We start from the raw sequence: 22,238 nt of genomic DNA on the forward strand, positions 1-22,238 counted from the left end.
GGGCCACACGAGGTGCCCGAGGGGTAGGGCCGCGCGGCCGGGGCCCGGGCCGCGCCGCCCGTCCCCGGCTACCTCGTGGCCCCACTTCGTTATCTCTTCGGTCTTCACGGAAGCTTCGTGCAAAAATAGGACCACGGGCGAAAGTTTCGTCCAATTCAGAGAATATTTCCTTACTAGGATTTACGAAACCAAAAACAGCAGAAAACGACAAGCGGCTCTTCGGCATCTTGTTAATAGGTTAGTTCCAGAAAATGCATAAATATGACATATAATGTGCATAAAACATGTAGGTATCATCAATAAAGTAGCATGGAACATAAGAAATTATCGATACGTTGGAGACGTATCAGACATCTTCGTGAGAAATTTCCGATCCACCTGCAAAAAACCTGCATCATTGGAAGAGTTGAGGGCATGTCGACAGAAACACGATGAGTCGATGAGGAAATATATACAGAGGTGGAATATCATTAAAAACTCGGCGAGAAGATATATCGACGAGAGAGCAATAGACGCGTTCGTAGCGAGGAATTCGGCGGGGAGATTTCGTTGAGGACTTAGGGAGAACCAATCCTAAAACAATATCAGACTGATGGAAATAGCCAACAAGTGGGCAGATGGAGAAGACGCAATATATAATAAGCGACACAGGTCGCCAGAAGAGGATCGCGGTCGAAATTTTCAAAATAGAAGGCGATTTTCTCGCAAGTTCTACAACAACGACGCTCCTGGCCATATATCGGCTTGTTTTCGGGGAAATCCTGGAGGAAATAGTCGAGATGACTATCAAAGGAGTAACGAGCAACAAGGCGACAATAGAGGTGATTCTCGCGGCAACAGACAAAATAGTGGACCGAGGTTTCAAAGACCTTATGTGTCCCCCGAGGAGATGATGAACGGTCCGTGTCAAATGCACTTTTATCTCGACAACAACGGAAAGAGGCAGTCAGGACATCTCCAGAAAGACTGCCGAAATTTTCAGACAATGTTGCGAGCCGTAGGAATTGCAAATGCACAAGCAATGAATAGAAACCCCCAGGGGCCAAGGAGTGAGATCCACCTTCCACCTCCTCCCGCAATCACGGACGAATATCGGCACCAGCTCAGAATAGCGGCAGCACCACACCCACCACCCTATGTTGATCCTAATTCCAACGGTGCGGTCTCGATGATTCAGAAAGCCAGGCCATCCAACAGGGCGCAGAAGGTAATCTCACGACAAGTGTTCATGGCAGAGAAGATGCCTCCACCAACAGTTGAGTACTTAAATTGGTCGGGGCAAGACATTGGCTTCACAATCGCGGATCATCCGCAGCAAGTTCCTCGACCGGGACAATCGGCCCTCATCTTACCCGCGAGTAATTGCTTGGTTTCGACGTGTCGAGAGTTTTCATAGATGGCGGCAGCAGCTAAACCTTATGTATGCGGATACATTGAGGAAAATGAACATATCCCCGGCAAACTTGAAACCAAGCGATACACGTTTCCATGGGATCACACCGAGAGAAGCCAAGTTATCCGTTGGGCAAGATCAATCTCGACGTTCGGTTTGGAACCGAGAAAATTACGGGATAGAGAATTTGGAGTTCGAAGTTGTGGATTTCCCGTCGCAATATCACGCTCTGTTGGGACGACCGGCATATGCCAGGTTTATGGCAGTGCCACACTATACGTACCTGTTGTGGAGGTTGCCCGGGCCCAAGGGACCTATCACAATTAAGGGAAGTTTCACGCTATCTGATAAGTGCGACAAGGATTTTCATCGGCTGTCAGAAACTTTCGGGATGCAAGCAGAATATATGGCGCCAAGGCTCACTGATTATGATGTGCTACCAGATGCAGGGAGGTCTCTTAGGGAGCCAACCTTCAACACTGTCAAGGATTCGAAAGAGGTGCAGATCCACCCGACGGACCCAAAGAAAACAACATCCATTGCAACAAACATGGATATCGCATAGGAAAGCGCGCTCGTCGAGTTCCTCCGTGAGCACTGGAAAATCTTCGCATGGTGTCTAGCCGACATGCCAGGAGTACCCAGGGAACTTGCCGAGCACCACCTCAATTTGGATCCTCTCGCGAGACCAATCAAGCAACCTTTGCGGCGTTTTTCGGAACCAAATCGCAAAGCTATGTTATCAGAAATAGATCGACTCAAAGATGTTGGTTTTATCAAAGAAATATCTACAGAAGCCACGTGGGTAGCTAACCCAGTGATGGTGCCGAAGAAACATACGAAAGTCCTTCGCATGTGTGTCGAATTTACGTGCCTCAATAAACATTGTCCTAAGGATCACTTTCCCCTCCCAAGGATCGATCAAATCATCGACTCCACGGCAGGATGCGAACGTCTTTCCTTCTTGGACGCGTACTCTGGTTATAACCATATCAGACTAAAAGAAGAAGATGAAGCCAAGACAGCGTTCATAACACCTTATGGCGTGTTTTGCTACAAAACAATGCCCTTTGGTTTGAAAAACGCGGGAGCAACATATCAGCGGATGATGCAAAAGTGCCTTGCAACACAGATTGGAAAAAATGTGCAAGTCTACATTGACGATGTCGTGATAACATCAAAGAAGGGGTCAACATTGATCGAAGATTTGAAGGAAACCTTCGACAACCTCGACAAGTTTTGCCTAAAGCTAAATCCGACAAAGTGCTCTTTTGGAGTTCCTGCGGGAGAACTTCTCGGGTTCTTGGTATCAGCAAGAGGGATTGAAGCTAATCCCGAAAAAATACAGGCCATCGTCACTATGAGGAAGCCAACAAAGTTGAAAAAATTCAACAGCTGACGGGGCGAGTCGCAGCTTTAAGCAGATTTGTCGCCAGGCTAGGAGAAAAGGCGTTGCCGTTCTATGCATTGATCAAACAGGGGGAGAAATTTCATTGGAACGAGGAAGCAGACAGAGCTTTCGAAAATCTCAAACGCACAATTTCGACACCACCAATCTTGGTGGCGCCTAAAGAGAAATGACCTCTCCTCCTATACATTGCAGCCACACCTCAGGTGGTCAGCACGGCCCTAGTAGTTGAAAGAGAAGAAGAAGGAAAGCTCCATGGAGTTCAGAGGCCAGTATATTTTATCAGCGAAGTACTGTCGCCTTCAAAACAGCGGTATCCGCAATACCAGAAACTGGCGTATGGAGTATTCACGACAGCAAGAAAACTACGACACTATTTTTCGGCGCACCCGATAATTGTGGTCAATGAAGCTCCTTTGTCAAACATATTGAACAACCCAGAAGCTACGGGTCGTGTCTCCCTTTGGGGAATAGAACTTTCCCCTCGGGACATCACGTATGAAAAAAGAAAGGCAATAAAATCGCAGGTTTTACGAGATTTCATTGCAGAGTGGATGGAGCTACAAAACACGGGGCCTCCAGATTTATCGAGAACTTGGACCATGAACTTCGACGGGTCCAAAAGGTTGGAAGGTGCTGGAGCAGGCGTGATATTGGTATCACCTGAAGGCGACAAGTTAAAATATGTTTTACGAATGACGTTCCCAAACGCGTCTAACAACGAAGCAGAATATGAAGCTCTCATACACGGGATGAAGATGGCGAAAGCTTGCGGTGCAACCCGATTGAAAATTTTCGGCGACTCACAATTGGTGGCACGACAAGTTATGAACAAATGTGATGCGATCAACGAAAGTATGATAGCATACAAGGAGGTGTACAATGAGCTGGAAAAATTGTTTGATGGATGCGAGGTAAACCACATCGGCAGTGTGAGTAACGATGAAGCCGATGTTCTTGCAAACATCGGGTCACAATGTCTCGCGATCCCTCCAGGCGTGTTTTGGGAAGAAATAAGCGAGAGATCAACAAAGCCAGTGAAAATAAAGAAGAAGGAGAAAGAAGAAAAATCTTCGGGTACCACCAAAGACTTAGTGGATGAAGAAGAGGAACAGGAGCTGGTAATGATGGTGCAAATCCCGTGGATGCAAGCTTACATATCATACATCCTAAGGAAAACAATACCCGACGATCCAGTCGAAGCAAGGCGAATAATCAGGCGATCCAAAGCTTTTACTGTGATAAAAGGGGAGTTATACAAACGAAGTATTTCGGGCGTGCTACAGAGATGTGTCACACCCGAAGAAGGAAGAATCATCCTGAAAGATGTACACGAAGGAATATGCGGGCACCACGCGAGCAGCAGAGCTATCGCGGCTAAAGTTTTCAGAGCAGGATTTTATTGGTTAACAGCAATCAAGGACGCGAAGGAAATAGTGCGAACTTGCGACGAGTGCCAAAGATTTGCCGCCAAACCTCACTCTCCTACAGCAGAACTGATGCCAATCCCGCTGTCATGGCCTTTTGCTCAATGGGGTCTCGACATGGTGGGAAAACTACACAAAGCTTCGCCAGGAGGATATGAGTATATGCTTGTTGCTGTCGATAAATTTACAAAGTGGATAGAAGCAAAGCCGATAAATTCACCGGACGGCGCGTCGGCGATTAAGTTCGTGAAAAGCATCGTCTTTCGATTTGGAGTCCCTCACAGCATTGTCACAGACAATGGCAGTAACTTTACGTCCAAGGAATTCAAGGCATATTGCGCAGAAGTGGGCATCAAATTGAGTTTTGCGTCTGTCGCACATCCACAGACCAACGGTCAAGTCGAGAAGGGCAATGGCATCATCTGCAATGGTATCAAGAAGCGCCTGTTAGGACCATTGGAAAAAGCTCGGCATACTTGGCCAGAGGAGCTGCCAAGCGTGTTGTGGAGTATTCGAACAACACCAAATACGAGCGACACGGAGACGCCGTTCTTTACGGTCCATGGAGCCGAGGCAGTCCTATCGATAGAAATAGAGCATGATTCTCCAAGAGTTACAGAATATGATGAAGAAACTTCGAGAAAAGCTTTGGAGGATGATGTCGACGCACTTGATGAAGCTCGAGACGAAGTCTTGTCACGAGTCGCCAAATATCAACAGGACCTGAAAAATTACCACAGTCGATGATTGCGGCCAAGATCCTTCCAAGTTGGTGATTTGGTTTTGCGACTCAATCAAAAAAGTCATGAAAAACTCGAGTCACCATGGTTTGGACCCTACATCGTCACAAAAGTAATCGAAGGAGGAGCATACAGAATCAAGGACAAGAAGACGGGGATTGCCGAGCCAAATCCTTGGAACGTGGCGCAGCTCAGGCGTTTTTACGCTTAGATGCCGAAATATAGTCTACTCTGTAAACATACAATATACTGAAACGCCCGCGAGTTTTCAGACGCACTCTTTTCCTTTTTCGGGGCACCGAGTGGGGCCGGAAAAGGTTTTTAATGAGGCGGGCTCGCGGTGCTGCAATATAATAAAGATAGTGGAATTATATATCTTTTCTCGACAGGCTCGGGGGCTTCCTCCTAGACGATACAATATATATATATATATATATATATATACACACAATATCGACAAATACAACTCGCAATAAATATCTCGCCTTGGTATAAAGTACCTCGCCAAAATGAAAATATCGACAAAATAGCGGTCAACATAAAGCTCGGGGACTCATACCCACAAAGATAGTACAGTATTTATTTCGCCTTGGGATAACCTCGCATTATAAAACAAAAATACAGCCAACAAAACGCCTGGATGCTTGGCAATGAAAATAAAAAAGATAGTGACTTTACAGCACGAAAATACATACACAAAATATAATTCTTGGAACAGTTTATCCTCAGGGATTTCCCAGTATATTGTCTATCGTCAAGCGCTCATTATTTACAGCACGAGTGCTATGCTCAGCGTAGCTGCACTTCACGAAGAATTCGGCGTCCATCCGAAGAAGTTCATCCATCATATCTTCGGCAACAGGAGTAACAATATCATCATATTTGCCGAAGTTTCTCTTCCTCTTCGCCATCTTGGCCAAACATTTTGGAACAATCTTCCCCACGTCTAACTTCGGGTAGCAGATTTTTATCATGATCATAGCAAATCTTGCGCCAGCAGCCAATTGGGCCCGCACAAAGCCATGAATTCGAGGAGCATCCCGAAATTTATCCATTAAAGCAGGAAGAGTCTCTGGCATCTTGTTCCGAGGAAACATAGTGCCATAGACCAAAGACAGAGTCCTAGTACAGAAGTTGAGATAATCGCGAACCTGGAGTGCGCGATCCTGAAACCTAACAATCTGGCGAGTTCGCTCAGGCGTGCCCCAAAAACTTGAACCATGATTCTTGGCAAGCCGAAGAAGTACATTGGACCGAGCCTCGACACGCTCATCTTCAGTAGCAGCATCCAAAATAGAACCTTTTTTAAAAAAAAAGGAATCAGTGAACAACGAGAAGACAAGCAAAAAGGAAAAGAAAAAGCACGACAATGATAATGAGGCATACCTGCCATATCCAAGCTAGCATCTGTCAGCAGTTGAAGCATAAAATTTTCGCGGGATGTAGCTGCAGCAGCTTCAGCAATGGCGACGTCCTTCTTAGTTATGGCATCCTGAGCTTGTTGGAGTGCAACCTTTTCCCTTTCAGAAGATTTTCGAGATTTTTCCATGAGCATAAGTGATTGCTTCTTCGTGGATTGGAGTACGTTGCCGAAGTTCTTCCAAATCCTGTGCTGAGTTCTTACTCGAAGAATCGTCAGTAAAGCCGACTACGACAGGTATCTTCTTCGAGTGAGTGGAAGTGGGCAAAACATCGGAAGGACGAGGAGTTGCAGTATAGTTGTCAAAAATCAACTGAAAATAAAAAGATGTCCGATATGAATCATCCAGCAAAATATAGATTTCGATTCAACATTAAAGTATATACATCGCTATTACAAAGGAAAGGTCACTACTGGAATACTGAAGTAGCTGTCGCCAAAACTACTAGGGCGACAGCATCGAAAGATAGAACTAAAAAAAAGACAAGGTGGTCTACTTGACCTCCGGCTTGGATGCGCTTGGAGCAGGTGCTGGTTTAACACCAAGGAAGGAGAGGATGGGTCTTGCAGAAGGTTTGGCAGCTTTAATTAGAGATTGCCATTTCTTTGTCTCCATCTCCCCTATGTCGCCAACCTTGGCCCAGTCGACGTTTTGCTGACTATCAGCAATCAGCGCGACGGTGCCTTCAACGCCAATCTTCAAACCTTCTTGGCGAAGTTTTAGCCCAAGATCTTCAGGCCCATTGAAGATTTTGGCGAGCTCCACAAAAGTAGAGGGGGCCTCTTTCTTCGGGAAGAAGTAGGGGAAAAGCTTCAGCAAGCTAGCTTCAGCGTTTTCAAGACCGTCGCGCGCTTCATCTCCATGAATCTCGACAAGGGTCAGCGCGTCGAGAAGCTCGTCGCCTTCAGGACCTTCAACCTCATATTCTTGGTGAGTTCTCCCTACAAATAAACAAAGAGCCGCGTAAAAATAAAGAATGCGGGTGAAACGCGAAGTAATCCAAGGAAAAGCAAAGATTCAAGAACTTACTGATAAAACCACGAATCTGCGATTCCAAGCGGGAAAGAATCTCTGCCTCTCGAGCTGATTGCCGAGCTATGTTATTACTCAAGGAAGTTTCCGCGTTATGAAGCCTCTTTCGAAGATCTTCAATGGTGGCAGCATCCTTTTCAGCTTTATGGCGAGCTTCTTCGCTCTGCTCCAACTTGACAGCAAGAGCATCCGCACGCTTGTTGCTTTCTGCAAGATCTCCTAACAAAATCGCGACAGATAAATATTATGATAAAATCATAGTATACATGCAACAAAGGAACAGGAAAATAGTACCTTCGAGCTTCTTGGTATAGTCACGATACCCGACGAATTGGGTACCAAGACGAATAAACTCCTTCATCAGAGGTTGCAGAAACGACCAAGGAGAAAAAAGAAGTCAATATAGCCAATATAAATTCGACAACATTTAGCACAAAACAAAACGATGATCGAAGTATTGAAAGATTCAATACTTACATCATCCAATGAAGGTGTCGACGAACCACCAGGGAATTGGATAGACTCCTTGGATGGCTAGACCCTCGCTCTCTTTGATGGAGAGGCTCGGGGGCTCTCAACTGGCGGCGGTTGCACGATGTCTTGTTGGGGAGGAGAAGTTTCATCCCCATCATGTTGAGCTTCCGACACAATCAAAGTACGCGATGTACTCGTTCGTGCAGCAGCATCAACAGTTTGTTCTTCTTCCTCGTCATCACTACAATAAAATGGCGACAGTATAAGAAGCAAGAGACAAAAAAATATCAAAACAGGAAAAATAAAGAGTAAGGAGTAACTTACGAGCTGACGAGGGCATCAGTGTATGGATTAAAAGCTGCCTTTTTATATGAAGGCTCAGCTTCTTCGGCTTTGGAAGTGCCAGAATCTTTTACTTCATCTCTCTTCCTCTTTGAAGCATGAGGAAGAGAGTGTGTCGAGGCAGTGGCCTCTGACTCAGCAGAAGCCGCGGATTTGTGAGAACCCGCGATTTCAGTGGAAGGGCGCGCGGTGCTTTGGTTGTCATCGTCGACAACGGCACGTTCCTCGACTTCTCCACCTTCAGGAAGAGGAGGAAGAGAAACAAGGTCGAGGTGGCCCTGAGAAAAGAAAAAGTGTCGATAAAAAGGCATTAACAAAATAGTAATCGACAAAAATAACAAAGCCCGAGGAAACAATACAGCTATTAAAAGGAAATTACCTCGGGAAGGGGTTTGGCGTTGCTATATGGCGCAACACGGCAAGAAGTGGGAACTAAATCCTTCTTGTTGAGCGATGAGATTTTGCGGATAAGCTTTTCAAAATCATTCAAGGGAAGGTCCTTTGAGAGCCTATCGACATCTTCTTCACCAGTGTATTTCCAGAAGGGGTTTTTGCGGGCCTGAAGAGGCTGCACTCTAGTCCTAAGGAAATAGGCGGTAATCTCAATACCCGAAAGTTCTTTGCCGCGGGTGTTCTGTAGCTCATGAATGCGAGTCATTGATGGCGTGTAACTCACACGTCCGTTGGGAACCCCAAGAGGAAGGTATGATGCGCACAGCGGCAAGTTTTCCCTTAGTAAGAAACCGAGGTTTATCGAACCAGGAGGAGCCAAGAAGCACGTTGAAGGTTGATGGTGGCGAAATGTGATGCGGCGCAACACCAAGGATTCCGGCGCCAACGTGGAACCTGCACAACACAATCAAAGTACTTTGCCCCAACGTAACAGTGAGGTTGTCAATCTCACCGGCTTGCTGAAAACAAAGGATTAACCGTATTGTGTGGAAGATGGTGGTTGTTTGCAAAGAACGATAAAAGCGATAGAATGTATTCAGATGTAAAAGAATGGACCGGGGTCCACGGTTCACTAGTGGTGTCTCTCCAATAAGATAACTAACATGCTTGGGTGAACAAATTACGGGTGAGCAATTGACAAATAAAGATTCAATACATATCAACGATGATTACTATGTGATTTAATCGGGGCATTACGACAAAGTACATAGACCGCTATCCAGCATGCATCTATGCCTAAATAATCCACCTTCAGGTTATCATCCGAACCCCTTGCAGTATTAAGTTGCGAACAACAGATAATTGCATTAAGTATGGTGCGTAATATAATCAACACAAATATCCTTAGACAAAGCATCAATGTTTTATCCCTAGTAGCAACATCACATCCACAACCTTAGAACCTACTGTCACGATCCCAGATTTAATGGAGGCATGAACCCACTATCGAGCATAATTACTCCCTCTTGGAGTTACAAGTATCAACTTGACCAGAGCCTCTACTAGCAACGGAGAGCATGCAAGAACATAAACAACACATATATGATAGATTGATAATCAACTTAACATAATATTCTATATTCATCGGATCTCACCAAACACAACATGTAGCATTACAAATAGATGATCTTGATCATGTTAGGCAGCTCACAAGATCTAATACAATGAAAGCACAAGCGGAGAAGACAACCATCTAGCTACTGCTATGGACCCATAGTCCAAGGATGAACTACTCACGCATCAATCCGGAGGCGGGCATGATGATGTAGAGCCCCTCCGGTGATGATTCCCCTCTCCGGCGAGGGTGCGGAGGCGATCTCCTGAATCCCCCGAGATGGGATTCGCGGCGGCGGCCTCTCGGTAATGTTTTCCGTATCGTGGCTCTCGGTACAGGGGGTTTCGCGACGGAGGCTTTAAGTAGGCGGAAGGGTAGGTCGAGGGGCGACGCGAGGCGCCGACACAACGAGGCCGCGCGGCCCGAGGCCCGGCCGCGCCGCCACGGTGTCCGCCGCCTCGTGGCCCCACTTCGTCTCCCTTTCGGTCTTCGGAAGCTTCGTGCAAAAATAGGACCACAGGCGTTGATTTTGTCCAATTCAGAGAATATTTCCTTACTAGGATTTACGAAACCAAAAACGACGAGAAAAACGAGCAAGCGACACTTCGGCATCTTGTTAATAGGTTAGTGTCGGAAAATGTAAAATAATGCTGTAAAGTATGTGTAAATCACTCAAGTATTGTAATAAAAGTAGCATGGAACATAAGAAATTATAGATACGTTTGCGACGTATCACGGTCCAACCGGGCGTCAGACCGGATTTCTGCTGTAGACCCTTTTTCGATTGTTGTTTAAGTGGGGGTCTCCTTTAGCCTTCTTATTCCTTTGATACACCATTTATGCCTCTTTGCCTAATACCTGAGATTATTCTTATAAACATATTAGACCAAATACTCTAGCACGGTGTCATTGTTACCAAAATAATGGATAAGGGTAAAATACCCTTACAAATGTCCTTACAATATGCTTCTTGTGCCTTGGCATCTTTCTTTGTTTGTGGGTTTTGGATGGTCTTCGCAAATATTGTCCAAGCCAGATAGATGCCATTGGAAAAATAGTACCCCATGTAGTCATACCCATTGACTTTGTTGTTGCAAGCCGGAGCATGTCCACTAGCTAATATAGCAAACAAAGTGTGTGCAAAACATTGATGTCATTGAATGATCCAAGCAATACAAAGAAGCAATGGAAAATGCATAAGTCCTCCGACGCCATGGCCTCAAGCACAATGGTGCAATCCCGAGTTTTACCGCAATATTGTCCATGCCATGCCTACATGAAATTCTTCCACCTCCAGCGCATACAATCTACACTCCCTAGCATGCCCGGCAAACCTATATTCCCATTCATCACCATCAACTTCTTTGTGTAATCATCATTTGGAGATTGAAGATACATGGGACCAAACACCCGGATCATCACCTTGGCAAACGTCCGAATAGCTTTAATGGTTGTATTTTCGTCAATGCGAAGATACTCATTGGTATAGTCTGCGGGGATGCCATATATGAGCACACGCATAGCCGTAGATATTTTTTGATATGGGATAAACCCCATGGCGCCGGCAACGTTCCTCTGGCGAGGAAAAAAAGAGAATTCCTCTTGCAAGCTTTCACTACCTCGATGAACAAACTGCGCTGCATCTAGTACCTTCTACGAAAATATGCGGCAGAATATGTCGGTACCTCTACGAAGTAGTCTTGCATTGCTGTGGCATGCCTGAGCGCTCGGTTCCTCGGGATGCAAATGCGTCCGGTCGTAGATCCGCGCTACCTTTTTAGGTTGGCTCTATTTTAGATTTCCTTCGCAGGGAGGATGAGGATCATGTGCTCGTTGTAATTATCGTTGAGCAATTCTTCAATGTCCGAATCGTCCGACAACGAGGAGTCCTCGAAAAGGAACTCGTAGCTGAACGAGGAAGACATCTAGAACAATTCTATGCCAAAATAGAATCGTGCTCAATAGAATAACTCGAAGAACATGCCAAACCAAATCTTAACCCGATGGGGTCGATGTGGCCGACTCGGGCGACGCCAACAAGGGGCGCGATAGGAGGAGCTCCGGCGAGTTCGAATCCAGCGGCCTAGGTCGAGGGCGCAACCGAATCAAACATGCACGGCGCATCTGTGGCCACTACCGTTGGTAATTTTGCGGTTTTCGCTGTTCAATTGGAGATCGTTTGAGTACAAGGCTCCGCCTCGACGCCGCAAGTTGAATGGCCCCTACTATCCTGTAATTCAAGCCGGCTAGTCGTGGTCCACTGTTAGCAACAGCCTACCAACTATTAATTTTATACTCGGTCTGGCTAGTCAAACTTTAATGGGGTCACAGTTGCTCGGGTGTCACGCGAGCCCAGCCAAAACCAGCCACGTAGGTGCCACACGCCTTGCCACGTTGGCTGGTCAACACCGCGCAGCGTCACGTAGGCCATGATCTGTGACGCCTTTCCCAAAGTGTATGGCGCCGCTTGAAAGGGCGCCGCAGAAAAATGTTAGATAGTTTAGTCAAAGGCTAATTCCTCACACAAAAAAGTTATTTTTGTTAAAATCGCCGTCCGCTGTTAGCAGCCTTCAATAGTACTGTAATTTTCTAGTCAGTACTAGTTGCTCTGCGTGGTCAAAGGTCAAAGGAGTGGAGTGTGGGTTGCGCAGGGTCAGGAGAGCCAGCGTTGAGGGCCCGGCGGACGGGGAGGCGACCCGGCCGCGTGCGTCCCCCACCCCCTCTCCCTACATTTCCTCTCAGTGTCCCCACTAGCACGCTCTCCTTCTCCCTTGCTCCGCTCACTGTCCCCCACCACCTGTTCGACGGACCTCCTCCCCCGCGGCGGCCGCCATGGTCTTCAAGGGCCGCTTCTTCTCCTCCCGCCACAAGTCCTCCGACTCCTCCTCCAGCCCCGACGGCAGCAACAGCCCCCGCACGCCCACCTCCGCGCCGGCCGCCTCCGCCTCGCCGGCCTCCTCCTCCGCCTCCTCCAGATCCGACAAGAAGAAGCCCAAATCCGAGACCCCCCGGAAGCGCGACAAGCTCTTCGGCTCACCCGCCGTCCCCGTCCCCGTCCCCGTCCCCTCGCCCAGGACCTCCAGCCCCTCCGCCGATGCCAGGAAGGCCGCCCTCAGGGACGGGGCCTCCGCCGCCGCCCTCTCCCCGATCCTCGCCTCCTCGCTCGGCCTCAACAAGATCAAGACCAGATCCGGCCCGCTGCCGCACGAGGGCCAGCGGATGGCCGCCGCGCTCGGGAGCAGTAACCTCGCAAGGGGACACTCACAGGCGGGCACCACCTCCGCTGCAAAGGAAGTCAGGAAGGGCATGAGCTCATGGGCCGATTCCAGTACTGGCAGTAAGCTGGGCAAGGGAAAGGCGGCCGAGCAGCCACTGCGCACTGCGGCAGCCACCGGCGTGGAACCTCCTACCGCTGCAAAAGGTAGTAGCACCTTCTGCTGCTTATGGCTTTGCTGCATGAGGTCCTGTAAGCTGTGTACTTACTCATTGGTGGAAGCTAGGGCTTAGAACTATGTAGTGCTGACCTCTCACATAGGCCGTCTAAGATTTAGCTATTCATGCTCCCTCAGTTACTTGCTACCTTGTCGCTTTCCGGAACAACAGCAAACTAGTTCCAATGAGTATATGTTAAGTTGTCGGGAGTGTGTAGTTCATCTGGATTTAGTCCTCAGTAACTTGCTACCTTGGCGGTTTCCGGGAAAAAAACAGCACACACTCTATAGTTTCACCTTAGGAGGGTTCAGTTGCCGGGCAACGGGAGTGCATAATTCATCCAGACACCTTGTGCCGATGAAACAAAAGCTGTAAATGTTCGTCACGGCCAAGAGAATGCTAGTTATTGCTTACCTGATTTAGTGCTTGAGCATAAGGAAATTCCAACTAAAGATAAGTGAGCCGTGCACCCCTTCCTAGTATTATATACCTGCAGATTCATTGTATGTTAGCTTGAGCGGAGCGACACGTGGTTAGCGTTACTCACTGTGTCACTTCCTCGGCACTTGTCAATGCGTACAGAGCTGTATCAGTCAATTCGCTTGTGCTTTATGTAGTTCACAACATTAAAGCGTACAGAGATGTATGCATCGCACTGAATGATGCTGTGAAGATGCATATTCTATTGCTATAGCTGCCTTGCTGTAATAATCCTATAATGCACGGTTCAATTGACTGCGCACATCTCATATGAAAATGAATTATGTCTAGGCTTGTATGTAATGCAGCACATTCCACTTTACTGCTTTTGTGTGCCCATAGCGCAATATCGAACAATCACAGGATCTCTCTATTCAAATTAGAACCAACAACTGTCTTCTGTAACTTGATATCATGTTTGTCTGTTCTGGTGACTTTCTTTTGGGATGGTCTGTTCTCTTTAATAGATGTGTTTACATTCTGACCTGCTGCTTTCTGATACATTGACATCTGACGTATCTTATACACAGCCAAGTCTAATTCATTTCGGAACCATTCGGGAGATTTGAGGACTCCGCCCCAAATACCAGCGGCTGTGGTAATGATGTACTTGCATGTGATGTACACACGTTACTTATAAGTAAACGGTGATTAGACCATCTTTCGCTCTTTTGCTTACACCTATGCATCTACATCTTAATTGACAGAGCGCATATGATACCTGTGAAACACCAAAGGAATCTGAGTCTCCGCGCTTTAAGGCCATTATGCAGGCCACCAGTGCACCAAGGAAGAGAAACCCTTCAGATATAAAAAGTTTCTCACATGAGTTGAACTCCAAAGGGGTCCGACCATTCCCATTCTTGAAACCTCGAGGTGTATACAACTTGAAGGTGATCTCCATTATTGTTTTGTGTGAGATTAATAATCAATGATGTATCTACATTTAGCATTTCTATTAAAGTTTTGCTTGATCTATTTTCTTTTTATCTACCCAATAACTACAATCTTTTCTTTTGTTGTCTATGCAGGAGGTATTAAAAGTTATTCAGATGAGATTTGAGAAGGCAAAGGAAGAGGTAAATACAGATCTGGCAGTATTTGCAGGCGACTTGGTTAGTGTAATGGAGAAGTACGCAGACTCTCATCCTGAATGGAAAGAAACCTTTGAGGATTTGTTAATACTTGCACGCAGCTGCTCTGTAATGACACCAGGGGAACTTTGGCTACAATGTGAGGGTATAGTGCAAGACTTGGATGATCAACGTCAGGAGCTCCCAATGGGTGTGCTAAAGAAGCTTTACACTCGGATGCTTTTTATCCTTACTAGATGTACAAGGCTGCTCCAGTTTCACAAAGAGAGTGGATTTGCCGAGGACGAAGTTGCCATGGATCAGCGAGATAAGATTATACAATCTGCTGATAACAAGATTTTAGCGCAATCAGGTCCACATGAGACAACAGCCAGAGGCAGCAAAAGCGATGCAAGAAAATCATACAGTCAAGAGCAGCATAATCTGAAATGGAGGAGAAGCCAGGAAATAAAACCTGTTAAAATTCTTATGCCCCTTGACACTGATATTAAGAAAGAGGTTGATTCTCCAACCAGAGAACGGATATCTTCCTGGAAACCTTTTCCATCACCTGCTCCAAAGCCCCCCAAAGAACCCGCCTCTATTAAAGAGGAGTCACCTACTAAGAAAACAGATACACTCGCTACGGTCATTAGTGGCGTTGAATTAATAAGCCCAGTAGAATCTATATCACATCAACCGCTTCCTCCCAAGCATCAGCACAAGACTTCATGGGGACACTGGTCTGACCAGCCAAATATTTCCGAAGAGGGTTCAATAATGTGTCGCATATGTGAAGAATATGTCCCTACTCATTACGTAGAAAATCATTCAGCAGTCTGTGCAATTGCTGACAGGTGTGACCAAAAAGGTGTAAGTGTTGATGAACGTTTAGTAAGAGTTGCAGAAACACTTGAAAAGTTGGTCGAATCTTATTCACAGAAAGATCTTATCAATGCTGTCAGCAGCCCAGATGCTGCAAAAGTTCCAAATCTGAGCATAAATGAAGAGTCTGATGGTCCCTCTCCAAAACTGTCTGATTGTTCTAGAAGAGGTTCCGCTGATATGCTTGACTATCTCCAAGACGCTGATAACACTATTTCGTTGGATGACATAAAAAATCTTCCTTCAATGACATGTAAGACTCGCTTTGGGCCAAAATCTGATCATGGAATGGCTACATCATCGGCGGGAAGTATGACGCCTAGATCCCCACTAACGACTCCAAGATCAAATCATATAGATATGCTTTTAGCTGGTAGAAGTGCAATTAATGAGAGTGATGATCTAACACAGGTAAAGCTATGCATACAATTTAGATTATTACACATTTATCTCTCTTTTTGCATTAGTAGTTGAGTATACTGCTAGAAAGTTGTCAGCTAGGAAATTACCTGACTGGAAAAGGTAGCTAGTGTCTTTGTTTATATGGGTGTGATGTGCAAAGCTGCTAACCATGATATGTACGAAGTACTGGTGTTTGTTGTTCTACTCTTTTGTTGTTTATGAGCTATTATGCCAGCATAATACATTTATGCAAGTTCTGAATATTAACTGTTAAAAATCAATGAGGACATAAATATGGCAAAGAAGGATTCCTGGATTTTCTTGATAGTAGGTGAAAGGGTTATTGTTCTTGAGGACATAAATATGACACCAAGCTAATTCTATATTTCTATGTAACAAGTGCTAACCATTTCATACTAGAAATATCCTTAGCTTCTCATCTGTCGATTTTTCAAGTTGCTAACATAGTTCCTTTCAATCTGTGCAGATTTCTGAACTTGCTGATATTGCACGATGTATTGCAAATACTCCTCTGGATGAAGAAAGTGCATTATCCCAATTGGTTACATGCATAGAAGATCTACAAGAAATTGTCAATCGTAGGAAGCATGAAGCCCTCACAGTGCAGACATTTGGCACTCGTATAGAAAAACTCCATCGGTGAGTGCATAGATTCACTGCTGTTTTTTATAATCCACATTATTGCTAAATAACACCATTTAAGGATAGTTCTTTAAGCCACTTCACTTTTACTGTTTTGGAATAGTATTGTTATTTTCCTTTTTTCACTCTTTTATTTGATTTTCCTTCCTGTTTTTATAAATCCTTCAGGGAAAAGTACCTGCAGCTTTGTGACTCAGTTGACATGGACAAGGTTGACTCGTCGAGTACCATAATGGATGAAGAAGATGATGTGGTCCGTAGCTTAAGAGCAAGTCCTGTTCATCCAGTCAAGGACCGTACTTCAATCGATGACTTTGAAATCATAAAACCTATCAGCCGTGGAGCATTTGGACGTGTTTTCTTGGCCAAGAAAAGAACTACAGGAGACCTCTTTGCTATAAAGGTATTTTTTTGAATACTCATGCCATGTGTCAGTATGTGTTTTTTATGAATATGCCAAAATGACATGGTCAAATAATTGGACTGAAAAACATTAGTGAGCCTACAAGAATGTCCCCAACAGAACGAAGTTCACATGGGACTTCAGTTTTCAGGGAAGGGAAATCAGAGAGTAGGGACTTATTCATTTTCCCCTTGTTATTTGCTCTAAGTCAAGAAAAAGAAAAGGTGTAGTATAGAGTTTTAGTTCTCGCCTGTCAGTCTGTTTTAGTTCACTTTTCAAGCTGGACTACCGCCTTTGTACCTATTCATGTTTGGTATCTTCTATTTGTTAGCAGGTAAAGTAGGTTTCTAAAAGGATTATATTAATTTTGTTACATGAACACATTCCATCAGACTGTACATGTATCGTGATTTGCATGCTGACACCATAAACAGCAATACCATGGGATTGATTTTACCACTAATCGTTTCTCAGCTTATATTCATGTGGATGTATGTATAGTAACAAATATTGAACTTCCTCTGGTACGACTTTCTTCCGTTCATGGCATGGAGTACTCTTATATTGACAATAATATCCTGCATTGCCTTGCTTTTAAGCAGGTGCTTAGGAAGGCAGATATGATTCGAAAAAATGCTGTCGAGAGTATATTGGCCGAACGTGATATATTGATCACGGTCAGGAATCCTTTTGTGGTAAGTGAACTTACACGATTATGACTATTAACTTGGATATGACTTCATTCTAAAGTGGTTATGCTTTTGAAAGGTCCGTTTCTTCTATTCGTTTACCTCTCGGGAAAATTTGTATCTGGTCATGGAGTATCTAAATGGAGGGGATCTGTACTCATTGCTGAGAAATTTAGGGTGCTTGGATGAAGATGTTGCTCGTGTATATCTTGCAGAAGTTGTAAGTTCATTTACCATTTTGTCTCTGTACACTCATTTTCTCCCCTGCTGATTTATATTTAAAAAATCCTGCAGGTGCTAGCTTTGGAATATTTGCACTCCATGCAAATTGTTCATAGAGATCTAAAACCTGATAACCTATTGATAGCTCATGATGGGCATGTAAAGGTATGCACGCAGATGGCTCTTAACCTTTCTGTCCAAATATCGTATGACATTAGGTAGGTGAGAGAATACCATTCTTGTTTTCCAAATGTGGCTCTTGTTTCTTTTGTCTGATTACTGGTTTCCTTTACTACGTTCGAGCAAAAGTAGATTTGTAACGGAGATAAATAACCAGCCAACCTACATACTCTTGAGTATAATAAACATTGAGTTCATGGTACATGATTAGGAACTTCAATGCGATCATATCGTATCTTCTTTGGAGATCAAAGGCTTTGAGCTTTTGTTCTTGAAGAAAAGCATAAGTGCAGCACGAGGAAAATAGAAGCTTATTTTAAATACATTGGATTGATTGTGAGCTACCATATATATAATAAAATAACATGTTTGCTACACAAGTTTGTTTATGAATACCCATTTCTTGTAGCCTGCAATTGTTTGACCACTAATTCCATACTCAATAGTCTACCCCCCTCCGTCCCCATATCATTTTATGGACAGGAGAAATAGAATTTTCGTTATTGGGATACCATGTTCATTTTATTTTAATATTTATTCTGTTTATTAATCTTGATTGCCTTCAGTTGACAGATTTTGGGTTGTCCAAGGTTGGTCTTATCAACAGCACAGATGATCTATCTGGCCCTGCTGTTAGTGGGGCTTCATTGTATGGAGACGATGAACCTCAGATGAATGAACTTGAGGAAATGGATCACCGAGCACGGAGACAAAAGCGTTCCGCGGTTGGAACCCCTGATTATTTAGCACCGGAAATCCTTTTGGGGACAGGACATGGTAAAATGATAAACAGTGTTGTCTTATAGGTTCCTGTATTTTCTGCTGATATTGATTATTACTTTGTTGCTGTGTGCATTATCTTCCCAGGTACTAGTGCAGATTGGTGGTCTGTAGGTGTAATTCTTTTTGAATTACTTGTTGGAATACCTCCATTCAATGCAGAGCACCCACAGGTACAATACTTCACATTTTCCTAACACTTCCTTGGCATTCCATTTGCTCCTGTTTTGAGTTCAAGTTGTATGTAGGTTAGTGCATACAAAGCTTCTGATTTAGTAGTTTAGTACCTAATTATGTGAATCTTTTGTAGTATCTACTGTTCTATAAATCTTAACTGTATCTTTCCACATGTTCATAGCATCAGAGTATCAGTTAACACAGATGAGAAATCAGTCAGGACTTGCTAGAAATCAATTCTCTTTGTCCATACAGTAATGTTGGTTACTGATGATTTTTTTCTTCTACGAACCAGAATGTGATACCTTTGCTAGAACTCAATGTTGGTTTCTGTTATCTGGACATGTAGGTGTAACTTGACATTCTTGTTGTACTTGTTTTTTGTAGACGATTTTTGACAATATTCTTAATCGCAAAATACCTTGGCCACATGTCCCAGAGGAGATGAGTTTTGAAGCGAAAGATCTAATTGACAAGTAAGAAATGTTTCAAACCATTTGAGTACTTGATTACTCATGCCTTACATGATTTTATATTATTGCTTCTTGTTGTTAAAATGTTAATTAGGGACTTATGCTATATCATATGTCCATGTTTGGGCTGCATTCGTTTTGATTACTCCCTCCGTTTTTGTTTACTTCGTGTTATGGGCTTAGTCAAAGCCAAACTTTGTCATGTTTGACCAAAACTATAGGAAAAAATATCATCAACCATTGTACCAAAGGCATATAATATGAAAATATAGTTTATGACTATTCCAATGCTATAGATTTTACATTGTAGATGTTGATATTTTTTCCTAAATATTCAGTCAAACTAACCTAGAACGCAAATTAATTGTGAACGGAGGGAGTATTATCGCGAGCATGGAAATCCCTAGATAACAATCAAAGCCTGAAATTAATAATCCAGTAGTTCATTAATATATTGTAGGGGGTACCTCAGTTATTTCAACTGTTAGATCACCACACAAGTTGCTTTAGATCTAGTTTATTGCTTAGAATTTATAATTGCTAGTTGTATTACACAGCTGTGATTCCATTTTCAGGTCAAACTAGATACACGTACTTTCATATTCATCTCCCCACAAACTGATATAGTTATTTGCTGCATAGCTTTGCAACTCCTATTACTCGTCTGAAACAACATAAAACGGGTTTTCTAGTTTTGCAGTTTCAGTCCATAAGATAATAGAAAGCATGTTTCCTATATGCTATGTTTGTCCCTTGTGTAGTTGTGTTCTCACTGAAATACAGTCTGGAATCTTTTTACATTTGAACTTCAAGTATATGCATTCATACCATCAACGGTGCAGATTTCACTTACAGCACTGTTAGCTACTTCATGCTCAAATTCTAAATGTTTCATATAGTTAATTGTGGACATTTAAAGTAAGAGTACTGTGATCTTACAACAACTTCCTCCAGATTTTTGACAGAAGATCCTCATCAACGGCTAGGATCAGATGGTGCCTCTGAGGTATTTTTTATGCTGCTAGAAATCTTTCATGGAACTTTCTTTCATTGATACCTTATTCAAATATACATGATTGATGTTGCCAATCCTATTTCGTTTAGGTCAAACAACATCCATTTTTTAAGGACGTGAGCTGGGATACCATTGCTAGGCAGAAGGTGAGAGATAGGGTCAACGATTACTTATCTTCAGTCACGAACTGCATCTCTTTTGCATGGGCATACCAAGGATAACGGAAAAATCATTTGCAGGCTGCCTTTGTCCCCTCCTCAGATAGTGCATGTGATACCAGCTACTTCACCAGCCGTTACTCTTGGAATCCATCAGATGAAAACATATATGAAGCCTATGAGTGTGAGGATTCAAGTGATAATGGAAGCCTTAGTGGCAGCAGTAGTTGTGTGAGCAATCACCAAGATGACATGGTATGGATCCTTTTTGCCTAAGCTTTTTCAGTAGTTGTATGAAGCATAGGAAAACAAAAAAAGCTACATTTTCTTTGTGAATCGTTCATCTACTTTATGTTCCTCGATTCCTTTGCTTAATTATTTTAAAATTTGTGCGAGTTAGGGGGATGACCATGGAGAGACCACTGAGTATGAATCTGGCCCAAATGTCAATTACTCTTTCAGCAACTTCTCATTCAAGGTAAACTTACAGCTTTGCAGGCGTTATCAACACTTAGCTTGAATGATCTTAAATTAACGGTCCCCTCCTTGAAGTGCGAATGATAACCCTTTAGTTTCCACTATATAAGCCGTTGCTTACATTTCCTTTTATCAATCCGTGAATATACGTCTGCACACTTAAATTATCAGCCCTGTCGTGCCTCTGTTATGCACATCATTCTAAATTATTCTTGCTGCAGAATCTTTCACAACTTGCATCCATCAATTATGATTTGCTGACGAAAGGATTGAAGGATGAGACAACAATGAAATCTGATACGTAGCAGTCTGTTTATACCGAGGTCAATTTATTTGAAGTAACCAAACAGTTTATAAGGTGCTGGCGTGGTGTAGATTTTGTACATGTAAGTATATGAGTCCTTTGTCCAGTTAGATATCGCACAAACAATGCTGTTTGATCTAATTGTTACTATCGATTTTGCAGATGAAAGTGAGGCATGGGCTCCTCTTATTGAGGCTGTTCTTACATCTCATCCAGCGGAGTACAGTTTTGCGGTTACCTTGTTTTGAAACCATTGCTGTGTCATCGTCGATGATAACATCCTTGACCATAAGTTGGCACGAGTCACCTAGGAGCGCTGTTTTTTGCTTTCTTTTTCGCGTCTCATCATCGGCCGTGGGTGGTCAAGATTGGTCAAGGTTAACTGTATTCACAAGGTCTCAGAAATTGTCATAATTGTGGCAGATCATTGGGAATGTAGTAGGTTTCCCTGTACTCATAACTGTTGTACTCAGAACTGTTCACGATAACATCCACTGGGTATAAAAATCTGCTGAAATGCCAATGCTTCAAGTTTCTTACTTCAGTGCCAGTTTTTGTTGAATTATGAATTGCGTTACTAAATTAAGCTGCTTGAGAATGTTGAAAAATACTGCAATTCAGGTTTGTTGTAATCACACGGGAAGATTAATAATCGTAAAATCTGGCTAATACCTTAGGGTG

At 43.8% G+C, this 22,238-nt stretch overlaps 1 protein-coding gene across 1 annotated transcript; it reads left to right on the forward strand.

Annotated features, from left to right (window-relative positions):
* The first annotated feature begins 12,514 nt into the window (after positions 1 to 12,514).
* On the forward strand, positions 12,515 to 22,010 carry LOC124704015 (probable serine/threonine protein kinase IREH1). Its single transcript, XM_047236246.1, has 18 exons — positions 12,515 to 13,165; positions 14,187 to 14,254; positions 14,364 to 14,549; positions 14,688 to 16,025; positions 16,504 to 16,676; positions 16,848 to 17,082; positions 17,685 to 17,777; positions 17,851 to 17,991; positions 18,066 to 18,158; positions 18,740 to 18,950; positions 19,041 to 19,126; positions 19,518 to 19,606; positions 20,558 to 20,609; positions 20,708 to 20,764; positions 20,858 to 21,031; positions 21,177 to 21,254; positions 21,475 to 21,639; positions 21,720 to 22,010. The coding sequence occupies exons 1-17, from the start codon at positions 12,577 to 12,579 to the stop codon at positions 21,556 to 21,558; spliced, it is 3,747 nt and encodes a 1,248-aa protein (XP_047092202.1). The 5' UTR covers positions 12,515 to 12,576; the 3' UTR covers positions 21,559 to 21,639; positions 21,720 to 22,010.
* Positions 22,011 to 22,238: the final 228 nt, after the last annotated feature.

The sequence above is a fragment of the Lolium rigidum genome, chromosome 3, assembly GCF_022539505.1.
Source record: "Lolium rigidum isolate FL_2022 chromosome 3, APGP_CSIRO_Lrig_0.1, whole genome shotgun sequence".
Classification (NCBI taxonomy): domain Eukaryota; kingdom Viridiplantae; phylum Streptophyta; class Magnoliopsida; order Poales; family Poaceae; genus Lolium; species Lolium rigidum.

Bases quoted from the DNA above. Each gene is read 5' to 3' on its own strand.
- LOC124704015 (XM_047236246.1), top strand. From the start codon at position 12,577: ATGGTCTTCAAGGGCCGCTTCTTCTCCTCCCGCCACAAGTCCTCCGAC. The intron at 17,083-17,684 runs GTATTTTTTTGA...GCTTTTAAGCAG, and splicing joins GAGACCTCTTTGCTATAAAG to GTGCTTAGGAAGGCAGATAT. The intron at 21,255-21,474 runs GTAAACTTACAG...TTCTTGCTGCAG, and splicing joins TCAGCAACTTCTCATTCAAG to AATCTTTCACAACTTGCATC.